The sequence below is a fragment of the Mesoplodon bidens genome, assembly GCF_964165515.1.
Source record: "Mesoplodon bidens genome assembly, chromosome: 2".
NCBI classification, from domain to species: Eukaryota; Metazoa; Chordata; class Mammalia; order Artiodactyla; family Ziphiidae; genus Mesoplodon; species Mesoplodon bidens.
In genome coordinates this window covers 102,055,117-102,073,076 of record NC_138177.1, presented here as the reverse complement: position 1 = coordinate 102,073,076, position 17,960 = coordinate 102,055,117, and the positions used below count along the sequence as shown (strand labels likewise).

At 42.2% G+C, this 17,960-nt stretch overlaps 1 protein-coding gene across 3 annotated transcripts; it reads left to right on the top strand.

Annotated features, from left to right (window-relative positions):
- Positions 1 to 6,254: 6,254 nt before the first annotated feature.
- RWDD3 (RWD domain containing 3) lies at positions 6,255 to 17,729 on the top strand. Of its 3 annotated transcripts, none has more exons than XM_081222746.1 (4): positions 6,255 to 6,365; positions 14,333 to 14,814; positions 16,945 to 17,060; positions 17,159 to 17,729. In XM_081222746.1, the coding sequence occupies exons 1-4, from the start codon at positions 6,281 to 6,283 to the stop codon at positions 17,271 to 17,273; spliced, it is 798 nt and encodes a 265-aa protein (XP_081078872.1). In that variant the 5' UTR covers positions 6,255 to 6,280; the 3' UTR covers positions 17,274 to 17,729. The 3 variants fall into 3 exon arrangements, with proteins under 3 accessions (XP_081078872.1, XP_081078871.1, XP_081078873.1); XM_081222745.1 differs by having other exon boundaries at positions 14,327 to 14,814; positions 17,159 to 17,728; XM_081222747.1 differs by having other exon boundaries at positions 14,327 to 14,767; positions 17,159 to 17,281.
- The last annotated feature ends 231 nt before the right edge of the window (positions 17,730 to 17,960 follow it).

The following is a 17,960-nucleotide window of genomic DNA, read 5'->3' as shown; positions in this document are numbered from 1 at the left end:
AACTTATGGTTACCAGGGGATGGGCAGGGGGAGGGATAAGTTGGGAGGTTGGGACTGACATATACCCACTACTATATATAAAATAGATCACTAACAAGGACCTACTGTATAGCACAGGGAACTCTACTCAATATTCTGTAATGGCCTATATGGGAAAAGAATCTAAAAAAAGAGTGGATATATATGTATGTATAACTGATTCACTTTGCTGTACACCTCAAACTAACACAACATTATAAATCAAATATACTCCAATAAAAATTAAAAAACATTAAAATTAAGTCAATCCAAAAAAAAAAAAAGAGAGAGAAGTTTGGAGCCTTACACTGAGGGGCCCAGCAGCTCTGCCTGCCTCCCTCTATTTGAAGGTCTAAGAGAAAACCACTTGTATCTTGTGAAAGACACCGAAGTTTTAGGTTCTGTGCTTCTCTCACCTGAACAAATTCTGAAGTCATGCATTTGTTGAACATATCACTTTAGAACCTGTTATCTTCTCTCTTAATGTCCTTCACCAACTCTGTTCTCTCTACTTAGCTCCAGTTCTTTTCTTCTTTTCCCTTCCCTCCTATTTTTCCCTTTTATTCCTGTCCTTTTTTCCTTAATTGAGTACTATGCAAATTTCAAGTATCTTGATATATTATCTACCAATCACATTTTAAAAATTAACTTTTATTATAGAGAGCATAAAATATACAAAAGTAGAGAGAATAAAATGCCAAATACTGTACCCACAACTCTGCCTCACCAATTATTAACTTACGGTCAAGTCAGCTCCATCCATTCCCCAGATTCTTCCCCCTTCCTATGTTATTATTTTATTTTATTTTATTTATTTATTCTTGGCTGCATTGGGTCTTTGTTGCTGCGCGCAGGCTTCTCTAGTTGGGGCGAGCGGGGGCTACTCTTCATTGTGGTGTGTGGGCTTCTCATTGCGGTGGCTTCTCTTGTCGCGGAGCACAGGCTCTGGGCACGCGGGCTTCCGTAGTTGTGGCGTGTGGGCTCAGTAGTTGTGGCTCGCAGGCTCTAGAGCGCAGGCTCAGTAGCTGTGGCGCATGGGCTTAGTTGCTCCACGGCATGTGGGACCTTCCTGGACCAGGGCTCGAACCCGTGTCCCCTGCATTAGCAGGCAGATTCTTAACCACTGTGCCACCAGGGAGCCCCTTCCTATGTTATTTTGAAGCAAACCTCAGGCCTTGCATTATTACTGAATAAAGTTTCAGGTCTCTCTATGTGTAAAAAGCTGATAAATCAATCTTCTTCTAGAAATAAAGTCGAATTCCTAACTCATGGTTTCCTTCACTTCATAAAAATCATCCTTTTCACATCACCTTCTGAAGTGTTCATCTTCCTAGTTTCCCTCTTTGCCCCACCCCCTTCCTTCTTTTCTCCCTTTCTCTCTCCCTTTTCCCCTCCCTCTCTCTGCAGCTAATACATCTGCTTATGGGGCCCTCACTCTTTTTTTTTTTTTTTTTAAGGAGATTCAGGTCTAATTTTCCCAGTCACAGTTTTGATTTGTTGATATACTCCCTTTTAATTGTCAACCACTGAGAATCTATTTTGCCAAAATGGCAGCATTTACTCATTTATAGTCCCTTTACGAGTTTGGAGAAAAAGATTTTTTATAAAATTCACACAGTCCCCAGCCCCGCGGACCACCTCCCAATCCCCCCCAGATAATAAAAATTCGCTAAACTAGTAATATGCACTGGCAAAATACAATGAATAAAAAGAATACACTTACAGTAGTAACCAAAATTAACTATTGGGTGTTAGACAAAGTCCAAATCCCTAATGATACTGAAGACTTATTTTTATAACATTGATAAGGCATTGAACTTTTATGTCAGTGAACTTGGGCCATGTGGATGTTTTCCCACAAAGCAAGCTGAAACTGTTTTGGTATCACTCATGTGTGAGAATCAAGCATGTTTCTCCCAGGCAGAATGTGAGCAATTTTTTGGAGGGAGTACAGATTACTTGGACAAGGTGGAGGCAGATCTTTCCACAAAAGGGTATGATTACAGTGTCAGTATCAAATTCTTACACACTTTATTTGCTTTTATTTTGTTATCTGGGTGGAAAATAAATTTGTGACTCGCACACGGTAACGGAACACAAATAACTATGACCAATCAACACCACTGACTTCTTTTTGTACTTTTGGAAACCCACTGTGCTCCTGAGCATTACAGACATATTTCTCCTCTGGGAAGTGGTAGGAGGTACATGTCACGCAGCACCCCTTCGCTTTCACTTCTACCATGATAGTGAGCATCACACCAGTCAGGGAATGTGGAAATTCTTGTAGCCTCAGCATGATGAAATAACTTGCAATTGCTGCACGTTGCGTTTACTTGTCTAGACCAAAGACTGAAGAGAGCAAAGGCTTGCTGCTTTCCTCTCTGTATCTTTTTTTTTTTTTTTTAAAGAAGATGTTAGGGGTAGGAGTTAATTAATTTATTTATTTTTGCTGTGTTGGGTCTTCGTTTCTGTGCGAGGGCTTTCTCTAATTGTGGCAAGCGGGGGCCACGCTTCATCGTGGTGCGCGGGCCTCTCGCTGTCGCGGCCTCTCTTATTGTGGAGCACAGGCTCCAGACGCGCAGGCTCAGTAGTTGTGGCACACGGGCCTAGTTGCTCTGCGGCATGTGGGATCTTCCCAGACCAGGGCTCGAACCCGTGTCCCCTGCATTAGCAGGCAGATTCTCAACCACTGCGCCACCAGGGAAGCCCTCCTCTCTGTATCTTAAAACACCTTGTCGAGCCGACCAACAGTCAACTAGCGCCCAAGAACACTTATGAAGTGAGTAAATACAGAAAGCCTGTAGACAAAACCAGTAGCACACAGCTTATTGGAGTACAGGTTCATTTGGCAAATTGGCATTTAATGCCTCTCTTGTTCTTTACTCTTAGTGGTTCTTATTTATTTATTTATTTTTGGCTGTGTCAGGTCTTAGTTGTGGCATGCAGGATCTTTTCGTTGCGGGGCTTTTTGTTGTGGTGCAGGGGCTTCTTTCTAGCTGCGGTGCATGGGCTCCAGAGCATGCAGGCTCAGTACTTGCAGCACGTGGGCTTAGTTGCCCCACGGGATGTGGGATCTCAGCTCTTCAACCAGGGATCGAACCCACATCCCCTGCACTGGAAGGCGGATTCTCAACCACTGGACCACCAGGGAAGTCCCCTACTCGTAGTGGTTTTGTTTTCCCCCCAATTCATTTATTTATTTATTTTTTGGCTGCATTGGGTCTTTGTTGCTGCGTGCGGGCTTTCTCTAGTTGCGGTGAGCGGGGGGCTACTCTTCGTTGCGGTGTGTGGGCTTCTCATTGCAGCGGCTTCTTTTGTTGCAGACCACGGGCTCTAGGCACTCGGGCTTCAGTAGTTGTGGTGCATGGGCTCAGTAGTTGTGGCTCACTGGCTCTAGCGCACAGGCTCAGTAGTTGTGGTTCACGGGCTTAGTTGCTCAGCGGCATGTGGGATCTTCCCGAACCAGGGCTCGAACCCGTGTCCCCTGCACTGGGAGGCGGATTCTTAACCACTGTGCCACCAGGGAAGCCCTCTTAGTGGTTCTTGAAAGCATTTTTACTTGCCTCATGGTCTTAATATGATCACTTTTCTTATCACACCCCCACTCACTTCAGAATTAGAATTCTCAGCTTTTTTGACATGATACTAACACTTAACCTCTCTTAATACTCTTAAAATTGTGTGTTCTCATTTCTATGTCCAATTCTACAAGGTTTGACTTAAAATTGCAGACAGAGTTGAGTATTTAAATCTACATACTACACATGATAAAGTGAGTAGAAACGTTTTCCTAGAAAAGTTAAAATAACTCTCTCTTGGGCAAGTGGTTTTAACTGGAGGTGAGAGATTTAAAGCTACTCCTTTGTATGGTCTTGGGAAAGCAACTATTTAGAAAAGTTGCATGTATAAATAATATTGTTCTAGGAAACCATACACTACTGGGGGCAGGCAAGTGGAGAGAGAAAGAGAAATGTGTTAACCAGACATTCATCCACATGTCTAGACATCATAGCACATTTAGATACTTAGAATTTTCAGTAGCTTACGAATACAAGAAAACTTACTGCATTAAGGTAGGCTTTAGATATTTGACATGTAGCTGATATTTTCATAGTGTGAGAAATATCAAGCTGACATTATGCTTTCTCTGTGTTGATTACTTCCAAATGTCAGAGAGTAGAAACTTATTCATGGGACTTCAGGGCCTTAGGATAGTATCAATTTAAAAGACATTCATATCGACTTCTTTTTTATTTAAACATACTAAATGGAGTATGAGAAGTAGGTTAAGAAATCAATGAAGAAAGGAAGAGCAAAGAAAAAACCTACTGACAAGAAAATTTTAAATAGATTGATGTACTCTTACATCACCTTGCTGACAGCAGGCTTTAGGGATTGCCTCCAAATATTTCTGACAGCTGTAGTCTTACTGTTCACATTATTTCACTCATATCACTTATATTTAATTTGGGAAATTAAAAATAAGATATGAACTACTTGATTTTTGGTCAATCTTTAATAAATAAGTCAAACAACTAAATTAATATTTTCCTACCACTTTTAATACTAACATTGGACTTCAAGCTAAAATCAAAAATAATTTAATGATATTTTAAATTAAAAATTTATTCTTTTCACCAAACTCTTTAGCAGCTAATTATGAACCTACTGAACTGCTATTTTGGAAATAACTCAAAGGAGTTATTATTATTAAATAAAAATTGGCCACATCAGAGACAATTATGCGTTTAAATAAACCTTTGTCTTTCCAGTTATGTACACAGCAGTGCTCTTAATTGCTTGGGGTCACTGAAATCCCATGGCATCCTCTGAGAAGCATTTCTCCTGCAGTTTATCTTGTTGGATTTCCTTTCTGTTCTCGGAAGCCAGTATCTTTTCCTTTTTAAAATCTCTTTTTAGTAACAGTGGGAATGATGCTGATGATGGTAATATGAATCCAGTCTTCAAATCAAACCCGTTTTCCTGACTTCTGTAGGTCAATGTCAGGAGTCACTGTGTAGCCATCTAAATTCCCTTATTTATCTCAGAAAATGTTATCTCTGATACAAACAAAAAATTGTGGGACCTCCATGAGCTAGACCAGCTACTATCTGAGGCTGCAAAATTTTAAATTGTTACCTGACAAACAAAAGGACAAGCCAAACATGCTGACTGACAGAGTATCACACACAATCACTGTAACCTTGTTCACGAAATCAAAGTTGAAACAGAATGGATTGCTAATTCTGTTACCCTATTGGAACTGCAAACAATCTTAAATTTAAGTGCCGAGTTCAAGGATGAGCATTTCATTATTAAACTTCAAGAATCACATTGCTTTGTATGCGTCAAGTATCACAAAATAAGTAATACTGAAAAGCTAGCGTTTGCTATATTGTCATACTTTTTGTACCCCTAAAGGCCCAGGAGTTCTCCTGGCCGATTTCAGCAGGTCTGTCCCCTGTGAAGGCGGGAGACAAATGGGAAATTATGTCGTTGTTCCCGGCACCCGGGCGCATAGTTCCCCCAAAGGTTCCGGGTCACCCCAGTCACATCCTTAGAATGCCAAAGCTGGTAGGTCCAACCCTCCCCTTCTGCAACAGTTGTTAGGAGAAGGACGTCCCAGAAACCCGGTTCTGGTCCAGAGTCCGAGCTCCAGTTGCCGCTCAGCATCTGGGGGTTGCTCCTGCCCCGGACGTTTTCCGGGTGTCCCAGACCGCCTGGGTCGCTAGTGCCTCCAGGAGGGCGGAGAATCTCGTGTGTTCTGTTAACTGCAGTACCCCCAACACCTAGTTCAATTCTGAGCCAGACAGGGGCTAACCTCTTCTGGTCACTTCGCTGCTTGTTTTTTCCTCTTAACCTCCAAGTTCCTTTCAAGGCCAAGTCTGGGCGGGAAGGGCTAGTGTTCAAAGCCCGAGCTAAAGATAGAGAATTTCGGGCTTTGCTGGGAGGCCTCCCTCTGTCAGGAAAGCAGCGGGTGAGCTGCACGGTGACCTCTGGCAGACACCACGGGGCCTTCCCCCCTCGGACAGAAACCCCCCGAGAGGGCGCGGAGCCTCGCACCTGGAGTAAGTGAGCGGGAGCTTGCGGGCGGGGCTTCTCGGGGCCTCCCGCCCGCCGCGCGCTGAGGAGACGCGGGGCGCCCCCCGGTGGCAGCCCTGCAGCGCTGCTCGGGGCCGGGGCGGGGGCCGGGGCGGCGGCGGGGGCGGCGGCGGCGGCGGCGGAAGGGGAGGTGTTGAGCCAGCCGAGCGGCGCGGCCATGGCGGAGCCGGTGCGGGAGGAGCTCTCGGCCCTGGGTGCGATTTTCTGCGGGCCCGACGAGTGGGAAATACTGAGTAGTTCAGGTGACTACCCCCGCGCCAGACGGACCGGGCGCCCTCTGCTCCCCACCACCAAGGCTGGGCTCCCCGCCCCAGGCCCACACTTGGGGGCCGGGGTAGTTGAATGATGAAATGACACGCTCCGGGACTGGGCTTGTGTGGGAGCAGGCGGGAGAGTGCGGCGACCCCCAAAACGTGAATAGTATCGCGCCCCTGCTCGCTACTCTGCAGTGAACGGAGAGCATAATGCACAGGCTCGTGCGGCCAGTGGACCGGTTCCTGCTTCCCGCGCCGCACCACCCACTCGTCCGTCCCACCCTCCACTCTCCCGTCGCACCCGCACTCGCCCTTCCCCCTCCATCCGCCTGTTACCCCCCCTCCCCACTCTGCCGTTGCACCCTCTAATTCGCCTGTCTCACTCCTCAACTCGCTGAGCGCTACGAGCCAGCCGCGCCCTCCTGGAAAGCGTCCCCCCACGCTTTCCCTGGCCGTCCTGTACTTACCCGTCAGATCTGACCTTGAAAAGAGGTTTTTTCTGACACCCCTAGTTTAAATCCAGCTTCCCCAAATTGAACTATGTGCTTTGTAAGCACCATGCATTATGTCCTTCAGGGCACCCACCACAGTTTAACTATATGGGTATTTGGTTGTCTCAAGTTGCAAGAGGTCAGGGACCCTGTCCGTTTTGTAATCACAAAACTGCAGGAACCTACGACAGTGCCAGGCACGTGGTAGGTATGCAGTAAATGTTTGTTAAATGAATTTTTGAATTCGACCAGTGCTCAGTCAGGACTCTCAGTTTGATTGCTTTTCTCCTGCTTTTTCTAGTCGGCTGAAAGGTGGTTGCCAATTACAGGCTCTTGGGGGCGCATTAATCATTCAACTCATTTATTGAGTCCCCGGAAGCGCTGACAAGGTTTCAAAGACACTGACTGCTCAGGGCCTCTAGGAGCTTACAGTCTAGGACGGTTCTTTTGGCTATATTTTCATGATAGTGAAAACTTATTCTCTGCCTGTCTATGGCTTCTATTAAATAAAACCCAAAACTTCAGTTTATGAAAAAGTGCAGTGATGCACATAATTTTCAGTTTTCACTTAGCTTTCAAATACATTCTGTGAATTTTTTGGCATAAGGTTTAAACTTCTATTATGTTTCAGCTACTATTAAAATTGTCCTTTTGACCATAAATTGGTTGACCTTTAAGAAGGTAGTCTACAGTGTTCTGAATGTTGTGAGAAAGCCATCAAGGGTTGGGATCCATTCCTGGTATCTATGTGGTGTGTTATTCACCTACAGAGCAGGAGTTGGCTCCTTTTCATATATTCTTTCTTGATCACCCGTGTTCATACGTTCATTGAGCACTGTTATGTTCTGGGCACTGTGAACCAATTCATGTAATGAAGCGGCTTTCTTTTCAGTGCCTAGCCTGTCTTGTAGCTTTCTGAAACAATTGTTTAAAATCCATATGAAAGGATGTACTCACTTTTAGTGTTTTCTCATCACCTCTCTTCTGATTAGATAGCATTTGTTATTCTTTGTCATCTTACTTTGCTGTCTCTATGGCTCTCTTTATTGATAATTACTTCTGCTAGAGGCAGGCTGTTTGAAGAGGTCATCAGTTTTCTTAAATTCCTTTATTATGGCTCAACTAGGAATATCCTGGGAAAATGAACCTATGATTTCCCATTACACCTGAAAGAGGATGGAGTGGTGGTGGTCTGGGTCATGAGTATGTGGTTGAGCATACGACACTGCTGACAGGCCAGAGAAAACCCAAAAAAGTAAGCATAGAAAGAAAGAAAGAGCAATTTCTTAATATGAAGAGCACTGTGGACCCTTTATCTGCTGTTAAATTGAGCATGACTTTCAAGCCATGCCTCCTAATTAATTTAATTCAGTGTTCTGGCATCAGTAAGTAATTGAATTATAAAAGAATTCAGTGTAACAACTTAGGACATTTTGTTGCTGAAAGGTTCATTGGAGAATAGAACAATTCAGTGATTGAAATTGGGACGTTTGATGTTCACAACTGGGAATTAAGGGTAAGGTAAGGACTTCTTTAATAGACCTCAGTAAATATACAGTGGGCTGCTGGCTACCACTGTCATGGTCACTGTCAGCTTGGGTTGGAGAATATAAGAACATTCTGAACACCAGAACATTCTGGACACCATCAGTTCCTTCCTGGCCTTCCCCTCAAATAAGCTGCTCCTTGTTGCCACGGGAATCAGGTTAACATTGGGTAGGATTGCACTTCTGGTACGAGATAGCCCATGAAGGCTCAGGCTGCCAACTCTAGGGTCATCTGTGAAGGTCATAAGATTGAAGAGTTTGAATAGTTGAATTCTTTAGCTGGACTAATTTGTGCTGAGAATTTCAGGGGACTTACATACACTGTGGCCTCTTTGTGATGGTTGTAGAAAGGTCATAAGAGGCATCAGGTTTAACTGTTTCTGATGGGTGCAAGTTATGTAAGCTCCTATTTCTGTCCACTAGGGAGGGCTGTGGGCAGATCAAACCAGGGGTATTCTTTTTCTCCCTGTGCAGTGCAGTCAGGCAAGGTGCCAGGTTTAATGGGGTCACCTACCACAGACCTGATACTTTAAATGCATCTTACTTGATGAGGGGTATTCTTTTTTTTTTTTTTTTTGCTGTACGCGGGCCTCTCACTGTTGTGGCCTCTCCCGTGGCAGAGCACAGGCTCTGGACGCGCAGGCTCAGCGGCCATTGCTCACGGGCCCAGCCACTCCGCGGCATGTGGGATCTTCCCAGACTGGGGCACGAACCCGTGTCCCCTGCATTGACAGGCAGACTCTCAACCACTGCGCCACCAGGGAAGCCCGATGAGGGGTATTCTTAACTTTATTTTATAAAGAAGATAACAGATGCTCGGGCTGGTTGAGTAACCACCAGGCTCCAGAGTATATGGACTCTTGCACTGGGTCATGCTCCTTAACAGATATGCGGCCATTGCATCAGGAAAACAGTTCTTGGAGAGCAAGGATGACACCTGTCCAGAAAAAAGAGAACAAGAGGAGCACCCAGAGCAGAGAAACGGGGATGACCCCACTTATGTTCAGAACGGTTCTGAAGGGGAGTGTGTGTGCATGCCTGTGTAGGTACCTATGAGGTAGATAGGATTGGTATTGTTATAAATCTTCATTTTCCTGATGAGGTAATTGAAGGTCACAGAGATTATATTGCCATAGTTAGTGCTCATTATATGTGGAGTTGTGTTTCTGGAAACCATCTTACAGATAAAGAAGTTGTAAAATGGGAGGTGTGTAAGACTCAAAATCATATGATATGTTCGCACAGTAGCTTCAGAGTAGCTTTTTGTATTCTGCTAACACTAACGTTCAGATTGGATTGGGCCATCTTGCAAAATGAATCGTGACTGTCACCCACTGACCCCTCTAAATCTGCTCAGCCCTGTTTCCTGCTGATTGTCAGTACTGAGGTCATCTCTAAAATCAAATCAGCCTTGAACTTCACTTCTAAAGGATGGGATTGCCACTTTTAGCTTCACTTACTTTTATTTCTTTTTGTTTTTTGCGGTATGCGGGCCTCTCACTGTTGTGGCCTCTCCCGGTGCAGAGCACAGGCTCTGGACGCTCAGGCTCAGCGGCCATGGCTCACGGGCCCAGCCGCTCCGCGGCATGTGGGATCTTCCCAGACTGGGTCACGAACCCGTGTCCCCTGAATCGACAGGCGGACTCTCAACCACTGCGCCACCAGGGAAGCCCGCTTCACTTACTTTTAGTTTTCTTTTTTTTTTTCTGTAACCACGTTAAACATATATAAAAATCCAGCTGTAACATAAAAAGAAGCACTGGTGGATGTATACTTGTGGGGAGCCACCTGGGAGCGAGAGGAAAAATATCCTGTGCAGTGAGGTAAGAGAGGGTGTCGGGGGCTTTTTAGTGGTTTTCTGAACAAAGTCTTACCCTGAGGACATATAAAACTGCAAAAAAGAAAAAAAAAACCAAGTATAGGGAAAGTCAGTTGTATATGGTATATAAATGATTTCTTAATGGGCTCTAAATGAATCTTGAAGAACTCATCCTCTTAAATTTTGTTTACATTTTCCACTCTCTTCTGTTATTGGACAGCATTTATTGAATTTCTATTGCGTGTGATTATGAAGTAGGGTAAAGTCTTAAAAATAACAGTATGGAATTTGGGGTTCAGTTCAGTTTCTCTAGTTTGAATTTCTGTTGTTTGGAGTGTTGTTAGGAGCATAATTTACTTCATGTACTTGTAAGGAAGAATAAGGTTTGAAACTAACCATTTTAGTTATGAAATTGATATACTTATTTTAAGGTACAATGACTTATTAAAAAAAAACAAAAAAAACCCAAACTAGGGAATATGTATGCAAGCTTCAACCAGAGGCCAGACTTACATCTTTTGGTAGGATCTTTAGAATAGATGAAAATAGTCTTGGAACTCATGAAAATTTTAGATTTGTAGGGCAGGCATAAATTTTCTAGGGCATAGATGTTTATTGAGAATGATGAGTTTGTGAGTTAAACTTAATGACTAGAGTTTTTTGGTGCCAGGGAAGGCCAGAGATTAGCATTAGATGTAGAACACCATTATTTTTCTGTTAATCACTCTGTTTCTAAGCTGTTAATAAACTTAAAGTAGATAGGGACAACCTTGTTTTCTTTTTTTTAATGGAACCCCCCCCCCAAAATCAGACTGACAGTACATGTGATTACATGAAAAATTCTGAGACAAAAAAGAGCCAGTTTAATTGCATGTATAAACAAGGCAGATGAGAAATGGAAGGGTAATATACATACTTCTAGAGTTTTCGGGAGAAAATGAGGTTTGTTTTTTTTTTGCGGTATGCGGGCCTCTCACTGTTGTGGCCTCCCCCGTTGCAGAGCACAGGCTCCGGACACGCAGGCTCAGCAGCCATGGCTCACAGGCCCAGCTGCTCCGCGACATGTGGGATTTTCCCGGACCGGGGCACGAACCCGCGTCCCCTGCATCAGCAGGCGGACTCTCAACCACTGCGCCACCAGGGAAGCCCAGGAGAAAATGAGTTTTTAAAAGAATACGTAATTTTATTCCTGCATTAAATATCAGCAGAATGGGGTATGTTGTTGGGATTTTCATTTTCTTATAGAGATAGCATCGTTTTTTGTAATTTCAGCTTGCAGCTCCTGTGTTTGTGTGTGTCTGTGTGTGTGTGTGTGTGTGTGTGTGCGTGTGTAGCTACGGAGGGAGTCAAAGAGAAGACCAAGTAGGAAGGTTGTTAATACTTTCCAATTCTTGATAAAATTAAAGCAGTTTTCCTTCTAAGCTTATAACTAATAATTTCACGTTTTTCTAAGGAGGAAGTCAGGATTTTCTCCTATTGCTTTTTTCTTTGCTGACTAGGGCCAGAAAATCACTAAGAGAGAAGAATGAAAGTTGGTAAGGATTTGAAGAGCCAGCTCAGTAGGCTTTCAAGACCTTCTCCCTGGACTGCCTGTTTCTGTCAGTTAGGTCACTGCCCTGGGGAGGAATAGGTGGCTGTTTAGATGGCAGAGATTGGAGAACACTCTAGGTTTCAGGGTTTTTACCAGAAAGGGAGTCTTGCTTGTGGGGAGAAGCTTGCTTTGTGAGCACAGATACTGTGTTAGTTTCTTGTCGCTGCTGTGACAAATAACCACGAATGTGGTGTCTTAGAACAACACATATTTATTCTCTTACAGTTCTCGAGGTCAGAAGTCTGAAATCATTTTCACAGGGCTGTAGTCAAGTTGTCAGCAGGGAGGCACCCTTTGCTCAGAAAACATTAAAAAATGCCATTCCCATGGAGAGTTATCTCCATGGAAATAAAAAATATATAGAATACAGGTTTATAGAAATTATATGTATGTATGTTTATAAGTAAAGACATTTTTAGGTATAGAAGAGAAGTTGAGGAAGATCACTTTGGCTCTGTCCACTTTTTCATGTTATGAAACTGGATTGACTTAAGAGGACAGGATCTGTGTCTTACCTGTTGTTTTCTCTCAGACTAGTACAGTGCCTTGGGCCTAGTAGGTACTCAGTGAATGTTTGTTGAATGATGAATGAAGAGCTTTAAAAGTTATGCCTCCCCCTTGAGAGGGAAAGTGGACCCTCTAGATGATTTCTGATGGGTTTATTTAGCCTAGTGGTCATATGTCTGTAGGTCTATTTATAATGCCCATTTTATCTAGTGAAATGCAGTGATCTAACTGATATCTAGGGAGCCTACTTTACTAATAAAATATTTTTTACAAAGGATAAGTAACAGGATAGAAGAAAGAAGGGTTTTGAGAAACTGGTGATGGATTTTAGAGGAATGTACTAAGTTGTTTGGAAAATCTTCCATTATGCAGCATATATTTTACTTATGTAATACAAATTTAAGTTATATCACTTTAATATGATCTTTTTTTAAATAAACTTATTTATTTTATTTATTTATTTTTGGCTGCATTGGATCTTCATTGCTGTGTGCGGGCTTTCTCTAGTTGCGGCGAGCGGGGGCTACTCTTCGTTGTGGTGCATGGGTTACTCATTGCGGTGGCTTCTCTTGTTGCAGAGCGCAGGCTCTAGGCACGCGAGCTTCAGTAGTTGTGGCACACGGGCTCAGTAGTTGTGGCTCGCAGGCTCTAGAGCGCAGGCTCAGTAGTTGTGGTGCATGGGCTTAGTTGCTCCACGGCATGTGGGACCTTCCCGGACCGGGGCTCGAACCCGTGTCCCCGGCATTGGCAGGCGGATTCTTAACCCCTGCGCCACCAGGGTTGTCCTAATATGATCTTTATAATGGTTACTGCCTGGGTTTCGGGGTGGTGTTCTAAAACGGCAGTGCTTTGCAGCTGATACTGAAGATTCTATTAAAGAAAAACCTGGTGTAATGGATGTGTTTGGTCCCGTATGAATCCATGTCTGTAACAACAGCGTCTGTATAAATGGAATTGGATGACTAGAGAGCCATTTTAATGTTCTGTTAGGTTCTTTAAAATGGGAATGCACTCAGGTTTCCATTGTTGAGGGTGTTGAGCAGCGATCCAGGTATGAAAATTAGAACAATCTGACTGCCTGTCTTGTGAAGGAGAATGAAACAAGGGCTGTGGAGAAAGAAGTAGGGTAGACGGAGGCAAGTTAGCTTCAAAGAGCCTCGTCAGCACCCAGTTCGGTTCTACTCTGCTCTTCTGATCTGTGTGCTTCTGCCCCCTGCAGAATGAATCAGCCTGACGTTTTATCAACTTTTGAAAAGTGGGGTGAAGTGGTGTGGAACACATCAGAGGGGTGAAGTGGAGCAAATCTGAAAGAGAGCAGAGTGTTTCATCTCGTATCCTGTGTGCGCTTTCCCCTTTCCCCCTCCTCCTTCTGGAGCCAGAAACAGCTGAACTGATGTCTGCCCAATTTTAGTTCCTCCCGCTGCCTTCATGTTACACTGATACGAATATATTTGAAGTGAGAAAGAGCGGGTGCAGGCAGTTACTGTGTACGCACAGTCATGGTTTTCTCTGTACCCCTGCAACCACACGGGATCCAGTATTTGGTTTGATTCAGACTCACTGCAACATGACTTTCACCGGATTTAGTGTATAACTTTTAAACTAATCACTGATCTTATAAATACACAATACTGTTTCTTTGAATGTTCATATGAGTTTATTAGGAATTTCTGAATTATCAACTAAGTCTGGGGAGGAAAAAAAATCATATGATGAGAAACCTTTCTGGTAACCTTAATAAAAATGGGATAATGGCAATTATAAATGCCAGTGAAATCCTGGGTGCTGGTGAGCATGATTCTATGAATATATATGTATGGCTGAAAGTAAGAATCTGTAAATCATGGCTTTCTTAGTGTGACGTATCGCTTCATAAAATAACTTAGTTTTCACATGAAAAATAAATTGACACTTGAAACAAAAATTTTAACTTGTTAGTGTTCCATTCAGATTGAATTAGGTGCAGCTAATCATTATTTTTGGATGCTTTCCAGAGACAGATGGGACTGTGTTCAGAATACTCACAAGAGCCGAAGGATTTATGGATGCGGATATACCCTTACAGTTGGTGTTCCATTTACCGGTCAATTACCCGTCATGTCGGCCTGGTATTGTGGTTAACTCCGAACACCTGACCAGGGCTGAGTGTGAGATTGTGAAGGAGAAGTTACTGGAGCAAGCAGAGACCCTTTTGTCGGAACCTATGGTTCATGAGCTAGTTCTCTGGATTCAGCAGAATCTCAGGCACATCCTCAAGCGGCCAGAAGCTGGAGGTGGCAGTGAAAAGTGCATTTCTGCAGCAAGTACGACTGTGGATGATGGATTGTGGATGACTCTTTTGCATTTAGATCATATGAGAGCAAAGACTAAATATGTCAAAAGTGTGGAGAAGTGGGCTTCCGATTTAAGGCTGACAGGAAGACTGATGTTCATGGGTAAAATAATACTGATTTTACTGCAGGGAGACAGAAACAACATCAAGGTGCCAAAAAGTTTTAATGTTGCATATGAATTTGGCTATTTTCTGCTAAAATGGTGTGTCTATAAGTGTGTTTGATAACAGTGGGACAGATTAATCATTAAGATGTTTCTGCTTTCACTCTTACCATGTTAATGGATCTTTCTTTTTAAAGACTGTCTTTAACTTCTAATTACAACTACAGACTTGAAAAGCTTGAAGAATAAGTAGAAGATTATGTTTTAAAAATCATGCCACTTAATGAAAGTGATAGGTTATTTAAAAAATCTCTGTGGTACATCAGTGTTTGTTTCTGTAATCAGCTTTGAGCCTAAATTTTATAAATTTGCACTAAAAGTTTGTGCGTATTTATAGTTCTTTCCTTAGTTAGGCACACAGCAAGGTGTATATTTGTGGGTAGCCTGCAAAAATTTTAACTTTTTGGAAGTTAAAGATATGTTCTGACACTTGAACTTGGTATCTGTTATACCTGAAAAGAGGAGCTGTTCCCTCCTAACCAGGATTTAGTGTGAGTGGAAGTAGAATCATTAGGGCTGTCAGCTTGTCACCTCCTCCCTAACTTTTGCTTTCCACCTGACTTGTCTCAGCAGCTGCTTTCAAAATCATCATCTTCTTCAGAGTTTTCAAGTTCTCATTCTAAACTCATCTAACCTGCTTTATGTGGGACCGGACAAAGCTGCTTATTATATTTTAAATCTTAAAAGAGCTGCAAATCACTTAATAGGTTTTGTGCTTTCAGGTGGGTTGGGTCAAGAATAATTACAATGGAATTTATTTGAAACAGATTTATCTTGCATAACCTATCATCTTAAAGATTTGTAGGATAACTACCTAGCTTTTTTGTGTTGGGCTCTTATCACAAAACTTGTTGGATAATAACTTCAGTTGACCAGAGTAGTGCTGGGTTAAAGTGTATAGGTATAACAGATTTTCAGATTTAATAAAGATATTGGGTTGGGGTCTGACCAAGGAACCACATATATTTTTTTAAATTTATTTAATTAATTTATTTATTTTTGGCTGCATTGGGTCTTTGTTGCTGTGTGGGGGCTTTCTCTAGTTGCGGTTAGCGGGGGCTGCTCTTTGTTATGGTGTGTGGGCTTCTCATTGCGATGGCTTCTCTTGTTGTGGAGCACGGGCTCTAGGCGCGCAGGCTCAGTAGTTGTGGTGCACAGGCTTAGTTGCTCCTTGGCATGCGGGATCTTCCCGGACCAGGGCTCGAACCTGTGTCCCCTGCATTGGCAGGCAGATTCTTAACCACTGCGCCACCAGGCAAGCCCTGGAACCACAAATTTTAAGGTGATTTACAGTGTATCTATAAAGCTTGATCCTTTTGGATAAAATACTGGCTGACAAAATGAATACAAATTAATTTCTTTGCTCATATATCCCCAAAAGGCTCAGATTTTTCTTTAAGCCAACTTGGGTGTATTAGGCTAAGTGTAGCTGTTTTGCAGATGTTGTTTCTCAGATTGGATCCATCAGTTAATTAGTTTATTTAATCATATGGCTTGACCTCTGGTAATGTAGGGTACTTTTTAAGGAGTTCTTTCTTTTTTATTAGCTGTCCCTAAAATGCCATTTAATGTAAATATCCCTTAAATTTTTATAAGATTGTATATCAGGATTGAGAATTACAGGTACATATTTATAGATGCCATCAATTTGGAGTGTTCGGTACTGTGTGCCTGTTAACTTCATTCCGACCTTGAGGAAGTGATAATAATGACAGTAGCTGGTACTATATTAAGCACTGTTGTGCCAAGCACTCCTCTAAGTGCTTTATATGTATGAACTCATTTAATCATCACAACTTCCCCATAAGGTAGGTGTTACGAGTACCATTTTATGGAATAGGTTACTGAGGCACAGAGCATCTAGATAACTAACCCTAGAATCAGATCTAGTCTAGATTTAAGCCTACGTAGTTCGATTAGACCCTTTACTCCAGCATTCACCAGAATGTTATGCTTCAAAGTATGTGAAAACACTGTGTAACTCTCTTACTGCTTGATTCAGAAAGCGAGTACTCTGTAAGCGTGGAAATAAGCCTATAGGTTTATGGCTCCTTTCAAACTAGGACTTTGAGATTCAGAGTAAGATATGTATTTAACGTACTGATTTATCATTTAGGAGTACCTGATTCTTCAGAAAACCTGCAAAGTAGATGTGGACTCAAGTGGAAAGAAATGCAAAGAGAAAATGATTAGTGTACTGTTTGAAACAAAAGTACAGACAGAACACAAAAGGTATAATTTAGTACTATTGCAGATGGAAAAGCAACTGAATCGATAATTATACTCTGACAAATTTAGGCATATTCATGAGTTTCTCTTGTATAATGCAGGTTTCTGGCATTTGAAGTCAAAGAGTATTCATCGTTGGATGAGTTACAAAAGGAATTTGAAACTGCAGGACTTAAGAAGCTTTTCTCCGAATTTGTACTTAGGCTGGTAAAATGAAGTGGAAGACAGGTATCTTTTAGTGAAACAACAGCATTTTTTGTTTTGTTTTGTTTTTGTTTTTTGCATTAGATTTTGAGAGTGGCTAATTGAAATACTCATAAGGGAACAATTTTAGAGTTTTCTCTGAAGCAAAATGACAGACACCATCATAACTTCAGGACAAAAGCCAATTCTGTTTATGGAATATTAAACAGTAAAAATATCCATGTATTCTAATTTTGCCAGTATAGGCTGGGTTCAATAGATGGAATGTTATTTGAGAGATAAATACAAAAAGATGATGGTGAATGAGCCCTTGTGTTTATACAGAGGATTTGTTTGGAACTGTGCAATTTTCTGGCTAATTTTCTTGTAATTAAATAAATTTTTAAAAAGAGATTTGTTTTCATGTTTACTTCCTTCATGTTTACATTTTTAGCATTTGATAATGATTTTTCCCCCATTCAGATTATTCTGTCTAATGTTTTAAGTTGAATGTTAAGAAAAATATAACACTGATTTCATTGTGGAATTGGATAAATGGTTAGTTTAAATACAAATTAAAGAAGTTCTATAGAACTTGATTTACAATTGCTTTCTTTGGGGGTCCCAGAATTGCATGATGCTTACTAGTGATAGGACTGGAGAGTCAAATTAAAATAAAATTCTTCAATTTAAATGAAAACTTACAAGGGAAGAAGTGTT